Source organism: Andrographis paniculata, unplaced genomic scaffold (assembly GCF_009805555.1).
Source record: "Andrographis paniculata isolate CXL003 unplaced genomic scaffold, ASM980555v1 Contig69END, whole genome shotgun sequence".
NCBI lineage: Eukaryota > Viridiplantae > Streptophyta > Magnoliopsida > Lamiales > Acanthaceae > Andrographis > Andrographis paniculata.
In genome coordinates this window covers 8340362-8361166 of record NW_026137605.1, presented here as the reverse complement: position 1 = coordinate 8361166, position 20805 = coordinate 8340362, and the positions used below count along the sequence as shown (strand labels likewise).

The 20805-nt window shown below is 36.3% G+C and overlaps 4 protein-coding genes across 7 annotated transcripts; 2 read left to right on the top strand and 2 right to left on the bottom strand.

Annotated features, from left to right (window-relative positions):
- The first annotated feature begins 4569 nt into the window (after window positions 1-4569).
- Window positions 4570-7353, top strand: LOC127263787 (uncharacterized). Of its 4 annotated transcripts, none has more exons than XM_051293011.1 (8): window positions 4570-4707; window positions 5278-5536; window positions 6095-6166; window positions 6259-6326; window positions 6524-6680; window positions 6769-6849; window positions 6947-7042; window positions 7138-7353. In XM_051293011.1, the coding sequence occupies exons 2-8, from the start codon at window positions 5288-5290 to the stop codon at window positions 7225-7227; spliced, it is 813 nt and encodes a 270-aa protein (XP_051148968.1). In that variant the 5' UTR covers window positions 4570-4707; window positions 5278-5287; the 3' UTR covers window positions 7228-7353. The 4 variants fall into 4 exon arrangements, with proteins under 4 accessions (XP_051148968.1, XP_051148966.1, XP_051148967.1 ...); XM_051293009.1 differs by having other exon boundaries at window positions 7132-7353; XM_051293010.1 differs by having other exon boundaries at window positions 6944-7042.
- Window positions 7354-8768: 1415 nt separating this feature from the next.
- Window positions 8769-14109, bottom strand: LOC127263928 (ABC transporter G family member 7). Its single transcript, XM_051293241.1, has 12 exons — window positions 13803-14109; window positions 13059-13249; window positions 12820-12970; window positions 12466-12598; window positions 11997-12198; window positions 11424-11697; window positions 10943-11074; window positions 10328-10548; window positions 9857-10069; window positions 9652-9736; window positions 9267-9495; window positions 8769-9112 (listed from the first exon to the last, which is right to left on the bottom strand). Exons 1-12 carry the CDS (start codon window positions 14016-14018, stop codon window positions 9102-9104), a joined length of 2058 nt encoding a protein of 685 aa, XP_051149198.1. The 5' UTR covers window positions 14019-14109; the 3' UTR covers window positions 8769-9101.
- A 1409-nt stretch (window positions 14110-15518) lies between these two features.
- Window positions 15519-17956, top strand: LOC127264170 (beta-glucuronosyltransferase GlcAT14A-like). Its single transcript, XM_051293597.1, has 4 exons — window positions 15519-16411; window positions 16634-16709; window positions 16801-16916; window positions 17017-17956. Exons 1-4 carry the CDS (start codon window positions 15925-15927, stop codon window positions 17529-17531), a joined length of 1194 nt encoding a protein of 397 aa, XP_051149554.1. The 5' UTR covers window positions 15519-15924; the 3' UTR covers window positions 17532-17956.
- A 258-nt stretch (window positions 17957-18214) lies between these two features.
- LOC127263782 (putative fasciclin-like arabinogalactan protein 20) lies at window positions 18215-19814 on the bottom strand. Its single transcript, XM_051293001.1, has one exon. It carries the CDS (start codon window positions 19742-19744, stop codon window positions 18665-18667), a length of 1080 nt encoding a protein of 359 aa, XP_051148958.1. The 5' UTR covers window positions 19745-19814; the 3' UTR covers window positions 18215-18664.
- Between the last annotated feature and the right edge of the window lie 991 nt (window positions 19815-20805).

The window sequence follows — 20805 nt, the reverse complement described above, 5'->3', positions numbered from 1 at the left end:
AAATTTTTCTACTTTTCTGCCCGACTTCGGGTCCTACCTTCGTTCAAGACCCTGCTACCATTATTTTTATTATTATTATTATTTTTGTACGCAACACCTTAAATTTGATTTTTTAGCGTCTGAGATTAGGAATCTCTAAACACTGTACGGTACATAAAAGGAAATTGATTGGAAAATTAAAATGCTGAAAATTTAAAGTGGTGATCCCCAATCTGACTTTGCTTTGTTGAAGTTGATTGAAGATGCTTGAAAATAAAAAATCTAAATCCTTAAATATTACTTGAAAAGACGTTTTGGAACCGTCGCCAGCAACCGCCGTTAACCGCCCAAGACGAAACGCTTTGAAACGTCGTCTGGTCGGTTACATCAACTGCCCACTAATTCCTCCTTTATTGACACGTGTCTTGCACCGTCTCGCCAAACGCTTCCACCAGTTCCAGAACTCAACTGGCCCGACCGACCATTCAAAAGACCAATTGCTAGACCAGCCGACCTACTTTATCCGACCGCAGACCATCAGACTTATTTGTCCGACCTGCTGACCATCACACCTGTCTGTCCGACCTGCTGACCATCAAACCTGTCTGTCCGACCTGCTGACCATCAGACCTGCAGAATTTCCGACCTATGGACCATCCGACCCGCTAACCAACCGACCTGACTACCCGACCGCAGACCTTCCGACTTGTCTGTCCGACCTGCTGACCATCAGACCTGTCTGTCCGACCTACTAACCATCAGACCTACAGACTTTCCGACCCGCTAACCAACCGACCTGATTAACCGACCTGAGGACTTTCCTTCCTGATGACTTTCCATCTTGAGGACCTCCCGACCTGAGGACCTCCCGACCTGACCAACCGACCTGAGCGCAAATTTTTCTACTTTTTTACCCGACTTCGGGTCTTACCTTCCTTCAAGACACTGCTACCATTATTATTATTATTATTATTATTATTTTTGTACGTAATAAGACCTTATGTATTAGTTGATTTGGGTATTAAAACTTGTATGTTGTTATACACGAGATTGTATGGATTTGTCACTTGAAAAGTCTATCATGCCCCTCATTTCGAAAATGACAATTTAGCTCTTACCCTACCTTTGTACTGGCTTGAAAAGACGTTTTGGAACCGTCGCCAGCAACCGCCGTCAACCGCCCAAGACGAAACATTTTGAAACGTCGTCTGGTCGGTTACATCAACCGCCTCGCCAAACGCCTCCACCAGTTCCAGAACTCAAATAGCCCAATCGACCAATCCAGAGACCAATCGCTAGACCAAAAGACTCCTTGGCCGCACCCACCAAGCAACCTGTCCATCCACCTGCGGACCAGCTGACTTGCCTATCCGACCGCAGACCAGCCGACCTACTTTATCCGACCGCAGACCATCAGACCTGTCTGTCCGATATGGTGACCATCAGACCTGTCTGTCTGACCGCTAACCATCCGATCGAGGACCAACCGACCAGACCAACCGACCGAGGACCTTCCGACCTGCCCATCCGTTCGCTAACCAACCGACCTGATCATCCGGCCGAGGACCAACCGACCAGACCAACCGACCGAGGACCTTCCGACCTGCCTATCCGACCGCTAACCAACCGACCAGACCAACCGACCAAACCAAATGACCTGACCCACCGACCTGAGCACAAATAATTCGATTACATTTTTGTTTTACAGTTTATATTTCAAATAAATAATGTTTCACTACATTACATTATAGAATAGTCGCGCGGTATACCGCGCAAGAGCGTGTTCTAATATATATATATAGGTCACATAGTATAGTATTAGGAAAGATGTGGGCCGGGTCAAACATGTATGGGTCGGGTCATGGATTGTGCAACTGACCCTTCATTTGTTTCTCTTTTAATTGCCAATTTTTATTATTTGATGCAAACTTTTATTTTTTTAAGTACAATTACGTTTTATTCTTGGTCGAGATTTCTTTTTATAATATAAAAATTTGCAGTCGTTATTCTTGAAAGTATGTATTAATCGGAATTCTTATAAGTAATAAATTCCCACTCAAAAAACTCGATCATTTGATGATGTTCTATGTATAGTCAACAATATAATTTAATGGTTCTACAAAAGATACCTTTCTTAATCATTGAAATTGAATCTAACTAAATTTTGATCTTACAACTGATATTTAATTGCAAATACGATTAAAAATTACGTTATTGATACCTAATTCTCTCCTCGGTCACACGTACATCATTTGAAATAAATAATAATATATGTTTCAACAATTATTTCACCCACACAATAAAAACCAATACACAAAAATATAAAAAGAACACATGTTTGATGTGATTTGTTAATAGAAATTGAAAAAAAACAAAAAAACAAAAAAAAAAAAAAAAAAACAAATTAATGTAATATTTAATAAAAAAGTATTATTATTAATTTTATTATTCTACCATGTATCGTTCAAAAAAGAAAACATAAAAAGATTTTAAATAAAACATGTATTGGGCTTCAAATATGAGCCCATTATAAGTGGGCCGGCCCATAATTTCTCCTTGAAATCTACTATTATTATTATTATTATATTAATGTATTATTGTTATTCTTCAATTATTTCGTCGAGTGTTGGTTTCTTGTTACGCGATGTGTACAATTAATTTATACGAGAATATATTTATTGTTATATAAAAAAGGCTAGAGTTGGATCATCTAACTTACCTGCCCAATTTATTCACAAAGAAAATAATAGTCCAATTGGCGACGTCCACGTGGAGACCTAACAATCTAGTTTAGGATTTCGTCCACTTTCATTATCGACGACTCTGATTCAATGATTAGTCCCAAAATCTATGGTCACAAATATCCAAAAGATTCCCAATTATTATTGGATAAAAATTAAGCAGGTGGTTCCACCTAATTTTGTACAATTTTCATTTAGTGGCCACTGCTAAATATTTATTAAATAAAATAAAAAAAATATTAGCTAGAATAATTATTTTTATTTCATAAATCGTGTTCCTTGTTTTGCCTAAATCACTAGAACTACTGATAAAGTAATATTTCTTACATTTGTAGACTATTTAATTTAATTTAATTTAATTTTACAAATTACTACTGCCTAATTTATTTATGTTTATATAATTTTTTATTTTAATAATATGTGAATATATTTCCCAGGGATGAAATGGACCGCTGACGAGTCAACATGCAGGCCGCGAAAGTCAATTGTTGGTTGAAATAGTCAACATATTTTCGGTCAAAAGTTGTAATTGGTTTTGACCGTAAATGCACGTTCTTGTGTAAATGAATTAGTCAAACCATACGACGGCTGGTTCACTTGTCTGATTTTTATTTTTTCTAAATAAAATTTTAAATATTTTTAGAAAATTAGTAATTTGGATGGGATATATAAGTCACAAGTAAATACGCTTTTATGTGTATGTGTGTGTGTGTTTTTTTTTTTTTTCCACATATGTTTTTTTTAATAAATTTATAGTTAGATGTTATGTTTTATGTATGTATTTATAGTAAATACGCTTTTAGGAGTTACATGTGATATTTTTTTAAGAAATTGATAAATTAATTGAATGGAAAAGGAAAAAAAAAAAGGATTAAAATGTAAACAATATGATAAAACTCGTTATTATTTAAATTTATTGAGTTGATTGTTGCTAAATACTATTAGGTTCGGCCGAGGTTTACTCAGTGCGCATTTTCGAGTAGCGGCTGTGAATTCTCACGTTATCCAAATATATATATATATGTATATTGATTAGTGTCATATTCAATTTATTTGTTGATGGAGTTTCTCAATTATTTGATGAGTATTGTATTTGTATTAATTGATAGCATTATTGCATATTTAAAGTAATTTAAATATTATTTTGATATAATCTTTCGTAAGAGAGAATAATATATTTGTAGTGGAAATTGTAAATAAAATTAATTTTGATTTAAAATATTAAAAAATGTTAAAGACATATTGTATTTATAACATTTTTAGTGGAACTATCACCAAGCCATATATAATTATCGTGTGTTTCTTTAGCCCAAAATTTTCAATTTTTTACTATTTGAAAATTATATTTTTTTTATCTCACAAATATTTTATCAAATATTATTTTAATATCGAATTTAAATTAATTTTTTTCTTCCAAATCAATCAAAATAAACACACCCTTAATTTAGGGTAAAATCATATACTCCCTCTATCCCACTTAATTTATCCACTTTTTCTATTTTTGTCTATTTCATATTATTTATTAATTTTTTTTAAAATATAATTATACACTTTAATCACATTTTAAAATTCATAATTTATAATTTTTTTATTTTAATTAAGTTATTTAATTATTTTTATTAAATTATAATTATTTTTACAAATATATTTTTTAATTATTTACTAATTACATCGTACATAAAATTCTATATAAGATATTGTGTGACTTTTTTCCTTACGTTTTCTGTTTTATTATTATTATTATTATTATTATTATTATTATTATCATTTATTTATTTATTTTATTAAGGTCTGAAGATGTCTCGAACGGTGTCGTGTGGGTGCGTATATATAATAACAGAGATTCAAACCCTATTTATTGCATAGTTTGAAGAACAGGCGATTATTGATTCGTTCGTTCATTTCATTGTCGTTCAGACAACACAGATCGAGAGGGAGAAATTACTCAATAGATTTCTTAGCTTTCGGACACCCAAATCCCTGTCTTGTAAGTAACTCTCTTCTCCCCCAACTTTCTCTGCAAACTTGGATTAACTAAGATTAATGATTTTTCATTTTCATTTTCATTCTTCATCTGGATTTGCTCAAATTTTCTTCACTTGAATGTGATTCGATTAAGGAAGGGCTTGTTTGGCTGCTGCTCGAATTCATTTCGTGTTTGTATCGTTGATTTTTGTGGTGTTCTTATTTTTAATTCAGACTTTCAACGGAAGTAATTAATTATTATATTATTGTTATTATACTCCCAATGGTCGATTTGTTTCTCGAGGAAAAAATTAAAGCAAACCGTCCCCCACCTTTTGAATTTGTTTCTTTCTGTTGTTTGTCTGCTTCAGACAGAGTCGCAATAATCATTACATATTGAACTGGTCTCCCTTATTTGAAACCACTCCCGCCTTTTAATCACGCCTTTATCAGTTCGAACCACCTGCTAGAACAATCAAAATTTATATAATACTCCGAATTTTCGTGTGTTGATTTTGAAATTCTTGATGTTATTACATCATAGCTGATCAGTTTCGTCTATTGTTGTTCTGTTGTTTTAACTATTTTGTAGAATTGCAAATATGGGGGATCATTTTGTTCTTCTGGTGGATCGGATGCTAACGGAATCGACTCTCGAGGCGGCAATCGAGAGTCGGATTTCATCCAAGCAAGCTGCGCCGCCGGCAACAGCTGCTATCGGCGTGGACAGCTTCTCGCAGTGTAAGGCCTCGGCAGGAGGTGTCGGGGAAGTTGTGGAATGCCGGATATGTCAGGATGAGGACGTGGATTTGAATATGGAGGCTCCTTGCTCTTGCTCGGGTAGCTTGAAGGTAATCAATCGTGTCGATTTTAGTTTTGATGATTCTTGATAATCTTTGAATTACTATTACTTTGCAAGAATGGATAAATGGCTGCCTGTCTTGGCAGGACATGGTTTTGAGGTTGTTAGAGTCTTTGTTGGTTACATCGTCCTGTTTTGATGTTGGAATATAAATCTAGTGTTTCGTAATAGCCGTATTTTTTAATTGAGTTTCGATGATTCTTTTGTATCTTTGAAATTACTATTACATTGCAAGAATGAGCAAATCGATGTCTTGGCAGGACATGTTTTTGAGGTTGTTAGAGAGTTCGTTGTTACATTGCTTTGTTACGATGTTTTTTTTCGAGTGGTTAGCATTCGTATTAGCCATATTTTCGAATTGAGTTTCGATGATTCTTGCTTACCTTGAATTGATTTGATTACATTGCAAGAATGAATGAATGGCTGTCTTGGTAGGACATGTTTTTGAGGTTGTTAGAGTCTTTCTTACTTACATTTTCCTGTTTCGATGTTCAAATTTTTCCGGTGTATATAACTCTAGTGTTCGATTCTCGCCGTGCTTTTTCAGTACGCTCACCGGAAATGTATACAGCGATGGTGCAACGAGAAGGGAGACACGACGTGCGAAATATGCCATACCGTAAGCTTCTAGTCCCTCGAAAATTCTTACATCCTATTCGAGCTCAAATCTTGTTCAAAATTATGTCTAACCTTAGCGTCCTTCTAATTCAGCCATTCAAGCCGGGATACACGGCGCCGCCTCCAATCTTCCGTCTCCGGAGACTTCCGGTGAACTTGAGGTAGTTCTCCGCAAGCCCTTTTATTACAGCACACATCCTTACCCTGTCCTTACTTGGTTTGTAGTTGTCAAAATCTTTTAGGGAAACTGAAAAATTGCATTATAGACTCAAATTTATGCATAAAATCAAATCTTCTAAATCGAAAACTGGATATCTAAAATATTTCAACAGTCATAACTTATTTGTCGCCGTGACAGGGGAAACTGGCGAATCACGAGGACTGATCCCGACAATCCCCACATTATCGCGATGGTTTCAACTGATCGAACTCAAACTCTGTTAGATCCAGAATATGACGAGTATGCGGCTTCCACGCTACGAAGCATCGTTTGCTGTCGCACCGTCGCCATAATCGTAATCCTCTTCTTGTCTCCGCGATGATCGAAATATCGTCTTCTCTTTTTCCCTCGATTTTCTTACCACATCTACCTTAATTATGCAGCTCATGATTCTGCTGATCATTCGACACACGCTCCCGGTCATCGTGAGCCAACCGGGGGACTATTCTTTCGCGCTACTCGTGGTAAGAAAAAGAGTTTGTAGTTAGTTACACATGTTGTACACCTGAAGACAATGACCATACTCATTCCTCCTCCTCGTCGTCATTGCTGTCGTAGCAGTTGCTGGCGCTTCGGATCGCGGGAATTGTGGTCCCGATTTGCATATTGTTGAGAGGGGCGACTTCGGTCCTCGAGAATCGAGGACGGCAAGAACAGGTAACATAGTTATAACGTTAAGTAGTAATTATGTATGATTAAAGAATCCATGATTGATTGGATCTTCTAACATTGATCATATGTTGTAGTTGCAGTTGCAGTTGCAGGGTGACATTGTTGATGTAGCAGATGAAGAAGAAACGGGCAGTGAGGCACATGTTATTACTATACAGCAATTGGAGTAGATATATTTTATCTATGTTGTGTTGTGTTGTCTATAACAAACAAATCTTCTGCTTGTGCATCTACCTTAAAATTATTAGACCTGTGCAATGTAAGAATCTTTTGCATTCCCCAAATTTCTTTTATTTTTTTACTTTTTATTTTTACAAATTATGTTACGTCGGCTTAAGAACATATTAAGAGAACCGATGTAGGGAAAAAAAAAAAAAACACCCATGTAGAGAAACTCATCAATAGTTTTTCTCTATTTTACACCTCTTTCTTCCACTTTAATAAAAAATACATATACTTATATTTATATCAAAATTATATTTTCAAAAAATAAATTTAAATAAAAATAGTAAAATGAATAAATTAAATTGGGAGCGGAATGAGTATAATATGGTTGCAAAAAGGGGGCCCAAAACTCATTCTGGACCCAATAGGGTCCAACAACTGTAATAGATACAGGGATAAATCTGTTTTTAGTATAGTTGCGACAATTTTATGATTTTGATCGTTTAAATAAAGTTTACATTTACTAATATTATACTTTAAAATGTCACGTTTTCATTGGTTCCATATTTTATGTCACATTTTTCTTTTAAAAAAATTAAAATTATATATTTTAATTATATTTTTCATTTTCAAAAACATAATTTTTAAATTTTAATGATATTAATTGGTTATCATAATCAACAATTATCACCTCTAACAGCCGATATGGACTAATCACATCACAATTTCAATTACTAATATCGACATGAATTTAATTTAATATATAAATTTTTAATATATTTGTATATTTATTTTTTTAAAAAAAAAACTCAAAATCAATATTTAGTGCTAGAAATTATCAAATAATTAATCCATGTCAATTCGGGCAGCACTATTTCAGCACATATGACAAATATTCTAGTATTTAATGACATTTTAAGTAATTACGGATTATATATAAAATTATTTTAACATATCCATCATCTTTCCCTCCTAATATATCACATTTAGAGCTGTTAAAGGAATCGAGCCGTTTGTGAACTTGACTCGATTCGGCTTCATTCGACCCATTTAAAGCTCATTCGCGAACGTTAACGAGCTGAGCCGAACAACATAAACAGACTCGTTTGATTAACGAACGAGCCCGAACTTTGTTCGCGAAAGTTCGTTTAAATAATATATTTATTATAAATATTATATATACATATAATATTATAATTTACAAATAAATAAAATATTAATTTAAAATATATAAATAAAAATATTTAAATTTTCTCTAAAATTTATATATAAAATTTAAAAAAATAAGACAAACAACCTCGAACGAGTTTAATCAAGCCTAAACGAGCCGAACACGACCACGAACTCAAACAACAAAAATTCTTAACGAACCGAGCTCGAACACTACGAACGAGCTCGAAAGCTTAACGAACGAACACGAGCCTTGTTCGCGAACGTTAACAAACACTTAAAATTTGGCTCAACTCAGTTCGGCTCGGATCGTTAACAACTCTAATCACATTCAATACCTATATTTTATGTAAAACATTATATATATTCAACTACTAAATAGCAAATGCTTCTTTCCCACAAATAAGAAATTTTGCAAAGTACACAATCTGCATCATTTTAAATAGAGAATAGAGCAAAACTAAAATTGTAGTGGTAAATATATTTGCAGTGTTCAAATAGAAGAGCAAAATGCACCTACTGATAATCTACCAATGAGTTAAACACCAACTGTTAATAAGTTACATGGAAAGCTAGCTAACTATTTCTCACCTAAAAATCATCGACGAGTTTCGACAATTTTCCGGCTTCTAAAATAGTTCAATACTCACCCTGATTGTATGCCGCGACACATTTTCTCTACCTGGTTTGTAATGGCATCATCTCCGAATTAGTTGGCACCTGTAGGAGATCAAAAATAATAGCAAGCGGCACAATAATCCCGGATTAAGATCACCAACAGGCACAGCCCAAGCAACTAACTAAAAACCTTCTAGGCGAAATAAGTTAAGTGGTTCCGAGGGAGAAGAAGACTCAAGTGCCTGGTCAGGATTACCTTGGTCAGGAATGGGAGATTCCGGTTCCTCAGGAGGATCACTTTCAGGTGGTTGTTCGAGCATTGGATTCGATGGGGGTGGGGATGGTGGTGGCTCGAGTTGCTGGTACTTGGGTTTATTTTTCTCGAGGAGAAGGTAAGTGGTGTAATACCAGAAGACAAGAATTCTGGTTTGAGCTGTAATGGTGTCTCTGATTCGACTGCCTCCAAAGGAGAGTCGATTGAGTGCCTGCCGGGGAAAGAAAATGGTAAAAATTCAATCCAGCTACATGAAATATGTATTAGTAGGAGAAATCAGACAGAAAAATGCAACCTCGAATATGAGACGTGAACTAAAACAGCAACATGTAGACGATCAAATCGCAGGTGTAAGAGAAACACTCACTTGTTCGCCAGATTGAATGTCGTATGAGTTCTGATGCTCAAATTTGAGGCCAGTGAATTCATTGAGGCAAAGCCCTTGAAATGCCCTGGAAATAAAACCGGGATAAACAGCAATCATGCAATAATTTGCTAAGTTTGGAGGAGAGAATTCAGCTGATCAACTAAAGAAAATATCAAATTATAACCATAAGCTAAGAATATGATACCATCGAATTAGGGAAACATGAGGAATCCAGCGAAAGATAATTGGTGTGTTCTCTGAATTCACATAGTAGCCTCCAAACACGATGAACACTGTCATAAGTGACGGCCCTAGTGCCATAGCTGCCTCGGTGGTTGGAACCATAGCTCCAACAGTTAGCCCCATTGCTGATGCAGCAAAGGACTCAATAGTCACTAATCCACAGAACTTACCAAACCTGGATTAAGAAAAAAAAAAAAAAAGTTGTAGTTAGTCCCAAGTAAATTTTAGTTACAATCCAAGCTCAATCATTTTTCTAGTTTTTTGGGATAATTAGAAAGAAATGGAGTACGATCCAAAGTTACAAGCTTCCTGTAAGAAGAATTAGTTATAATCCTACTAATGAAATAAATAGAAAAAATAGTTGTCAAATTAAATAGATAGCATTACAGCAAACTTAAGCAATATCCTGTTTTTATCGATATCAAAAACTCACCTTGCCATAGTTGGATGAAGGCGGGTCATGGGGTACAGAACGGTACCAAAAAGCAATGGGAATGCTGCTCCTACAGGGATCTCAGCTAATAGTTTTGAAAGTAAATATGGTCCTAGCGAGTAGGATCCTTTGGCTCTCTCCCGATCAACAATTGCACGTTCCTTGGGAAAGACACCTACAGTCTTTGTGAGAGCAGCCATTGCAGTGTTTATAGCAGTAACCTGAACAAGAAGGCGAAAAAAGAATAATAAATATAAAGGGCAGGACATGAGAAACCAAATGTTGCCTGACTCAACTTAGCTATCGTGAACAATTCAGAAAGGAGAACATAATACTTATTTGCAGTAATTTTACAGTTTTTTTTCCCTTTTCAAAAAAATGCACTAAGGAAGGGGGGGTTCAAAGGAGATCTTGAAAAATTACAAGAAAATTTTCTACAAAGAGATTTTTACTAGATTATAATCACAAACTATCGATGACCTACAAATGCTAAGGAGCAAATATAATATATGCCCATGAGACTATGATAGTGTGTCATGCAAATAGTGTTTTTATCACTTATTTTAAATTTTTTTGTGATTAGAACCTGGATCTAAAGAAAGTCGAAGAAGTTACCTGAAGTAATCCCATTCTATCTTGTATAGAAGTTTGTGATCTCCCCATTCTCCAAAATACTGAACCAAATATAAGAGCTGATGCTACCGACATCCTAGCTCGAACTTTGTTTGTTGGACCATCACGGGAAGCCTTTTCCAATCAGCAGGGAAGGACCAATTGGAACACAAAAAACTAAATTACAAGAGTCAAGAAGTAACAGAAGCTAAGAGATTCATCAATAGCTAAGATCTATAAGTAAGGATTCTAAATCTTTCGCGATCTCAGAATTTTTACTTATATACTGATAGAACTTGTGTTGAATGCTTTATAACTCCACTACACTTGCATGTATACGTTGATTATTAGCTTCATGTTGACCATCCACCACACAAATACATGTATATTTATATAAACAGCCATGTTCTGCATATGAAAGGAATCTATCAAATCAGCAGTTGTCTATCCATCTTAGGACCAAGTAGAGAAACTATGCGACTACCTGCATCCATGCACGTTTAAGGAGTAACCAGAACTGCCTCCACCAACCACCTTTCTTTTTGGTGATAGTTTTCCTCCTTAAGTCTGCCTGGTTCTTAGCATCTGTCTGGGTAAGTGGAGTAGCATACAGGATGGGCTGCATCTGTTCAGAAAATGAATCAATGAAACCATCTATTCTCTTCTGAGAAGCACTGACACTTTCTGCTGAACTGTAGTCTACTGAAATGAGATCAGCCAAAAACTCAGCAGGATTCACATGATCAGGGCAAGTATACCTGTCAATTATTGAAAAGTTTGAAACAATTCTTTAGATAACCAAGCGAATATTATTTTCAACACCTTGTAACCATAAATGTCACTTGTTTGTTCATGAATGACAAAAAGGATAGTTTTCTAGCTCTGGTGACTCCTAATGTAATCAGTGTATTATCAGCTGAAATAGTAATATAAAACTGATCAAGGAATCTTCAAAAGACCTATAGGCACAGCATTGAATTATCTATCAAATAAAAAATATGCGGCATTTAGAGAAACAGTCACAATTATAAATTATAATTCAGTCAGACTAACATACCCAAACTTTGCAAAGTAAGCTAGGGATTCATCTCCGGCAGGACCAGCATAAATAAGTGAACCTTCAGCAAGTAGCACAATATCATCAAATTTGGCATAGACTGATCCTCTAGGCTGGTGTATAGAGCAGATGACAGTATGACCATCTTCTGCAAGTTTCCTTAAGGTTTCCATTACTTTCTCGGCCTGGAAAGCATCAAGTCCTGAAAAGGTCCGTTCATGTAAGAAAAGGAGACTTATTGTAGGAAAGCAAAACAAGCTTGGCTCATCAAAAGACCACTTTAATATTGTCAGTATTTGTATGAATGACTATGACAGTTTACGAAAAATTATTTTAGTCTGCGCCTGTTAAGAGAGTATTTTAATTCTACTGTAAATCATTAGATTCAATTGGGTGAGCAAAAATATAAAATACAGAAACAACCAAATTTCTCAGTTCTAAAGAGATATGGAGGTCGAAACAGCCATGCCTGTAGTAGGTTCATCAGCAAAAATGACTGAAGGACTGGCAATTAGTTCACATGCCAACGACAACCTTTTCCTTTCCCCACCACTGATTCCACGAACTTTAGCATCCCCAACACGTGAGTCAGCGCAATTGATCTTTAAGGAAATACAGCAAAAGTGCATCATGCATCAACATTTTAAGTCCATCACCATGACAGTATGAGATTGACTGATGTACACAGACTTATGAAGGAAATATAAGTTTTGTGTTATGTAATAATAATAGAATACATAAAATGGTGCAAACTTAACAACAATCAATTGCTAAAAGTTAATCCTTAACAGCAAAAACTTGAGCAAATCAACGTCATGCTTACCAAGCCAAGATTGAACAGCAGATCATTTACATATTCAACTCTTTCTTCCACAGAAGAGATGTCCTGCAGCTGGAGTTCAGCAGCAAGAGAGAGTGTTTCTCGAACAGTCAACTGCGAGAAAAAAAGATCCTCTTGTCTGACAAAGGCATACCTGCATTGACATTCAACACAAGTAATTAACTAACAAAGATTCCCAAGCAGTGAAAGAACCTCAATTCGATATGAATCACATGACATACTTGTAAGTTTTATTTGAGAATGGACGCCCATTGATCTCCAAGAGGCCAGACAAATGTATTCTAGGCGATGCCACTATCTGACCTGCCAAAACATTTAGCAAGGTTGTCTTTCCCGATCCGGACGGGCCCATTATTGCCAGTAATCTACCTGGTTTCGCTTCTCCACTGACATTTTTCAGCAAAAATCGGACCTAACAGGTTAAGAAAGGACTGATCCTTAGTTAACTCGATTAAATTACTCATCAGGAATTCAGGATAGTGTATCAGATTCACTAAACAATGACCATAAAGTTAACAGAAAAAGATACAAATTAATACAGAAGAATAACCACCTCTACAAACTGTAAAAAAGAACACTTGATACCAGTTTTTTGTATTCAAAAAATTTGTGGTAGCTATCACCAGCTAGCACCAATCCTATCATCCATTGCCATAATTTTGGTCTACAATTATGAACATCTTCATATCAAAGATTTGGAGAGACAACCAAATTACTTGTGCTGCTAGTGTTTAAATAAATCATCAATTATTAAGAGTTCATCTGACGAATCATACTCCAAATTTCTTTCCCATTCATCTAACGCAAAAATTCATTTTCATCTCGCCTTAAACTTCAGATACGATAATCAAGGAAATGATGACAAAACTAGAAACGAAGTCCTGTTCAAGCAATTAAAGGAACAGATAAACCAGGCTTTAGCGAACTAGTAGCAAGTATGCAACTGTGTGCGGCAATCCACTTACAGATTTAGAGGACTTATCAGATATAGAGCAATTAATTCCTTTCCATTTGATAGTGACCGGCGCAACTTTCCCCTTTACCGGCGCGCTCCCTTTTTCATCCTCGTCTTCTCCCTCGGGAAGCAACTCCGGTCCCGGCGAGGAGAAAAGACGGAGCAGCAGCGTCGCCGCGACTGCAGCCAGTAATTGGCCCAATCCTCCTCCCATTTTCCCACCCATTCTCAGCTTGTCCGCCGCTTTCAACCTTCCATTCGCTGCGCAATGGCCTGTAAAAGAAGCTCCGTCCGGAGTGGGGCAAACAGTAGTCTGTATGATCGACACGTGTCCCCCCAAGAAAGATAATACGAATAGATGGATTAAGGGTAGTTTATTAGAAATATTAGTTGGTAAGAAAAAATAATGTATATATATTTTTTTTTATTGAAAATTAATTTTTTAATAATAGAATTGATTTCAATTTGGGATTAGAATCTAATAAATCAATTATTGAAGTTTAACTATTTATTTAATTGTGTCATTTTTAGAATAAAAATTGTGATAAATATAGATCCTTATTTCTTTAATATATATTTTTTTTCCAAAATTTTTATGAAATTAATTAGACTTCTTTTATTTATAATGATTAAAGTGATGATTGGACAATTTAAGCACTTCATCATCCACATTTTTCCGTTCACTATTTTTATTTTTCGTATGTCTCAAATTAAAATTTAATAATGATATCATAGGAAAAAAAAAAAAAAAACATGAATGTCAAACTCATATGGCGATTAATGCATATGAACATTTTACCGAATGCCAAAAACAAATTTTAAGTTCACTATGTTAACAAAAATTTGTTGTGCTCTTCATTTTTTAATTGTTGTTCGAAATACTTATTTTTGGTTTTTGTTATGAATATATGTGATGAATATGAAAGGAAATATACTTTAAAGGTGTGTTTGTTTGGGGGATTGGATTTGATTTACACTATTCATCTAATTTTTTTTCCCTCAAAAATATCAAATTAAACACCTATTTTTTATTTTTTATATTATACTAAAAATCAATTTTACATTCAAAACATCACATCAAACACCTATTTATATCACATCATACAACCATTCAAATTCAAAAAATTTACTATTCAAATTCCAACTCAAAATCCAAACCTCCAAAATTTAGAATTTGAATGGTTGTATGATCGTGATATAAATAGGTGTTGATGTGATGTTTTTAATGTAAATTGATTTTTAGTATAATATAAAAAATAAAAAATAGATGTTTGATTTGATGTTTTAGGCGAGAAAAAAATAAGATGAATAGTGAATTGAAAATTCAATCCCCAAACAAACCTACCCTAAATAGAAACAACTCTTATGAAGGCTTTCAAAATTCAAATACTGGTGTACAATGCCCGTGATGAAAATGAATTTAATGTCGCATGAAAAGGTATCGGATGTTTTTTTGTTAATTAGTGATTAATTTTTTTGAATGTGAACTATACAGGTTTGACGCCTATTAAAAAAAAGAAGTTGGGGAGTGAGGAGAGATGACATGGCACAGCCCAAATAAATAAATTCATGAATCCTACTTCCCAGCGGTGGCGCGTGGTACACAGACGCCCATCCCTCCGCCCACGTGCTGGGCACGCCATTGTTAGGAGCGTAGCAGTAGCTGTAGCAGTGGCACAGCTCACAACAACAGACAGACAGACAAAACAAGCCAATTCTACAAACATTTTCTCCAAAACTTTTTCGAAACACCCATCTCTCTCTCTCTCTCTCTCTTTTCCAGATCGATCATTATTCAATCCAATCCAATTCAAACAGGAAATCAAACCAACCAACTCATCAACTACAACTACTAAAACTACCGATTCCATTCCATTAATAAATCTACGGATTGAATCTATCTAATTGAATTGAAACCCTCATTTACTTCGCATCTAAATCTACCTTCCCTTCAAACTAAACCCTAATTTCATTTCATGCGCACAACACAGATCTCTCCTCTCCTCCCCGGTCCCCAAAAATGGCGATTCATCAAAACCCACGCAATTGCAATTGAAACCGCCCTTCTTCTGTCCCATCCCCCACACCCACACTTCTTCACTCCCAATTTTATCAACATCTACAACATCTGAATGAGAACTGACAAAAAATGGCTCTTCACTCTCTTTTCCGGAGCCTTCATCACGTTCCTCATCTTCCTCTCCTTCATATCCGGTCTAACTTCCTCGCACTACTACGCTTTCCCCTCCGCAGTTCATCGCGGCCCGGGGTATCCCCCGGCCTTCGCCTACTACATCACCGGAGGGAAGGGCGACGGCCACAGGCTCTTCCGCCTGTTGCTGGCGGTGTACCACCCGAGGAATAGGTACCTGCTCCACATATCGGCGGAGGGGGCCGACGACGAGAGGCAGCGCCTCGGAGTGTTGGTGAGGTCGGTCCCTGTGGTCCGAGCTTTCGGGAATGTGGATGTGATCGGAAAGCCCGATCCGAACACAGCCCTGGGGTCGACGAACATCGCCGGAGTTCTTAGGGCCGCCGCCGTGTTGCTGAAGGTGGATGGAGGCTGGGATTGGTTTATCACTCTCAGTGCTTCGGATTATCCCTTGGTTACTCAAGATGGTATGATGTTTTGATTTAAATTTAATTGTTTCTTCAATTGGATTTGGTTACAATTTCTGTTTGTGTTTCTCATGGAAATCACATATTTGTGGAAATACATTATAGATTGTGTATTGATTGATCTCATTCATGATGGTAATTGTTATTGTTGGATTATCTTGTGGATTGCTGAAGTTAATCATATCATGTTTCTTTCTTTTTGGGTAATTTTGGATATAACAGACTTGTCCCATGTGTTTTCATCGATTAGAAGAGACTTGAACTTCATTGACCACACGAGCGAGTTGGGATGGAAAGAGTAAGAAGCTACACTTTACATGTTAGACTAAGGAACACATAGTGGATTCACATTTTTACAGCATTGTATCTTCTTTCCAATGGTGTTGCAGAGCAGATAGAATCAAGCCTGTGATAGTTGATCCAAGCATTTATTTAGCAAGGAGATCTAAGGTGTTCTACGCCACTCAAAACCGTTCTATCCCTGAAGCTTTCCGGGTTTTCACCGGTAAGTTTTGATCAATATTTTAACTAGCATTTGTGGTAATGCTAAAATTGTTGCGTAGTTTGTTGATGCTATTTAGCTTTTGTTTGTTTCTTTTGTCTAGGTTCTCCATGGGTTGTCTTGAGCCGGTCCTTTCTCGAATTTTGTATTTTCGGCTGGGATAATCTTCCACGTACCCTTCTAATGTACTCTACCAACGTCGTGTTGCCCCAAGAAGTCTATTTCCACTCGGTCATTTGTAATTCACCACAGTTCAAAAACACCACCGTCAACACTGATTTGAGATTCCTCAGCTGGGACGTGCCGCCTAAAATGGAGCCCCATTTCCTCACTCCCTCCGACTACAGGGACATGGTTAAAAGTGGAGCTGCATTTGCCACACGATTTGAAAAGGACGGGCCGGTGTTGGACATGATAGATAGAGAGATCCTTCTGCGCGGCCGTAACCGTGCCACACCGGGGGCGTGGTGCAGGGGTCAGAAGAGCTGGTTCATGGATCCGTGTTCAGAATGGGGCGATGTGAATGTTGTGAAGCCAGGGCCTTGGGTTATCAAGTTTAGGGAGTCAATGAACCAGTTACTAGCAGATTGGAACACAAAGTCTAATGTCTGCACATGACACGGACAAGGGGATTGACGAGCACGTATGTATTACTTTCGATGTAGGGTAAGATAAGGGTGTCAGCAGGATATGATTATTCCATGAATCTTGGGTGTTTCTTACATTTCTTGTGCAGAGAGACATCTTGAGTTTCCATCTATAGAGTTATAAAACCCCAGGGCGACTAGATTTTATCCTGTAAATCTTTTTACATTTGTTTTGTTCTTGTGACAGGCATTTTAGGAAGATGGGGTGGCATAGAAAAGAAAATGTACCCTTGGAATTACTATGAATTTAAAACATGTTTAGTGTACTTGGATGAATCTGTGATCCCAATGTTTACTGAGATTTAAATTATGGTATCACATGATTCTTCACCTTTGTGTATCTTATTCTTCCTTTGGTAGCCCTCAAGAATCATCATATTGCTTTTGTTTGGGTTATTGGATTAGATTTACACAATTGATCTCATTTTTTTCCCCTCAAAAACATCAAATCAAACACCTATTTTTTATTTTTTATATTATACTAAAAATCAATTTCACATTCAAAACATCACGTGAACATCCATTTATATCACATCATATAATTATTCAAATTCAAAATTTTACAACTCAAAATCCAAACTCCAAAACAAACACACGAGTAAAATGATTTATAATATAAAATAATCAAGTAAGAACTCAGATAGCCAATTCTTTAGAGAACCCAAATCAAATATTATTGAATCAGCACAATCCAATTTACAATTATCTTGATAAAAACAAGCATCAGCATGTCTCATTACAAGAGAAACTTAAAATCAAAACTATTTCAGTCGCAAAGAGTAGTGCCCTTCAAAGATCTCATAAGCCTAATTCCTTAGAGCTATTATTCTATCAAAATGCAGTTCATAGGAGCATGAATTTTGTTTATTAGAAATCCCCAATTCTAATATCATAGATCAATTTGATGAATATGCAGACCAGCAACAATCATCTTTCAAAGAAAATAAAAATAAACAAGCTATTTCATGCCAGAATGTAATTACAAACTTACCTCACAAAATCTCCGCAATGCCATCCCCAAGAACAGTGACAATCCCCATATTTTCCAAGAATCACCATTCAAGAAAAGTGGCCAACACCCAGCAAGATGATCGTTCAAGCAAATCAAAATTCCCCATGAATATCAGGATCAGGGGTAGCCTCTGCTTTCTTCTCTCGGAACTTCTCAGGTTCGATTTCCTCCTCGCCCTCGGTGCTATCGGGTAAAGCAATTACTCCTTGTATCCCATGAACCACTAACCACTCGTTGTCAAATATTTCTGGGAACACAATTTCAACACCATTCACCTTCAGTGATTCACCATTTTCATCTTTTGTGACCTCCATACTAAACCCCTTCACATTGTTTGAAACCACAGTCCCATTCGCCATGTCTACTAGATCGGCCCACCCAACTCTGCACGGCACCAAATGTCTCATGAACAATGAAGAGTATCCGTTGAAATCTCCAGAATACTGCACCATTTCTTCATCTGCTGGCGCGAATACTGTCCATTTGATTTTGACATCCTCTGAGAACACTTCAGGACAGAAGAATCCGAAAATCTGCAAATCCATGAATGAGGCGATGATTGAGTAGCCTCTCGACTTCAGAACGCTGGATGCCTCGTCAAACCGAGAGACTGGTTCCAATTTCAGGCATTGTAAACCAGATTGGGATTTAGGTCTTGTTCTGCTCGGATCGAAGGAACTGCTCAGCGTGAAATTCAAGTCGAAAAAGTCGTCAATTGCGTAGACAATGACCAATCCGTCGTCGTAAATAGGAGAATTGGAGATTCCGACCTTGTTTATCGATATTTTCTGAGCATCTTCGGAGGTTATATAGAGGCGCTTGGAAGGCGACAGCGACGGTATAGTGGACGAGAACGGGAGCGAGAGGAGAGACGAAGGAGGCAAGGAGAGAGGAGAGAAATGGAGCAGGAGGAGCGCGAGCGAAGGCTGACCGGAGACGGCGAAGGATTTGTCCGGCGGAGAGAATATGGTGAGGGCGGTGTGGGTGGAGGAAGGGAGAGGGAGGGTGGGGGCGATTACCTGGAGAGTGAGTGACATCGCGGTGTATCCTGAGCTGGCGAGAGTCTCCGCGGCGTTGAGGATGGACTGAGGCGGCCACACCGGCGGCTGGGCGACGGCAGAGAGGATGGAGAGAGCTACAATGAAGGAAAGGATCGGTTTCAGAGACGCCATTGATGTGCACTCTGCGTGACCACTCCCTCCGTCAATAACTTCTGCAACTTTCAGCAGAGGCTTGGCGGGAGAATTCCGAGTGCCACGTGGATGCAATCTATTGGCTCATATGTAACAGAATTTTGTTACAAAATTTTCCATCCTATTGGCCTCATTTTCCACGTCGCTTGTTTGGATAATTAAATTAAAATTATTTATATTTATATTTATTCAATTTTTCTAGAGATTTTTGGAATTTTAAATAATAATAAAATAATGGAATACTGCATTTATCTTCTATTTTTTTTGTTATTATTTTTAATTTTGAATGTTTCTTTCTTGTTCTTTTTTTTTTTTTTTTTGCAATTTACATATATATACATTTTTTAAAAAAGAAAAAGAAAGAAACATTCAAAATTAAAAATAATAACAAAAAAAAAAGTAGAAGATAACTGTAGTACTCCATTATTTTATTATTATATATAGGTGTAAGTATGGCTTTACATTTTCGTGTCAACTTGAATTACTAAATATTTGTGGAATGCATGCTAAGTCAGATATATCGCACTGCATGATCATCAAGAATATTCAACGTAACTGAATTATCATCCAATCCAGATATGTAATTAATTAATTTATTTAATTTAATTACTTATGCCCCCAGATATATATATATATATATATTAATATTTGAACTTTCTATATATCGTACGGCCCCACCAAATTGATGTCCTTAAATTGTGGATAATTAGACGATTATTTCAACGTATTAGTTACTAACAGTTGCTATTAATCAATTACGTACCACACAGTTTATGTAATAATAATAATTATTATTATTAAATAAGACGGACCTCTTTTCTCCATCAGTTCACACCTGCATGCATGCAAATTTATATTTTCGAATTTATCTTATGATTGAAAATTAGTAATGATTTTATTTATTTGGACAAAGACCAACTGTTATCGGTAAGTATTAGTCAATTAGTAGTTGTCCATCAAGAACGGTACCACACCATCCTTTAATTAATTTGAATTCACATAATAACCTCGAATTATACATATATATATATATATGGAAT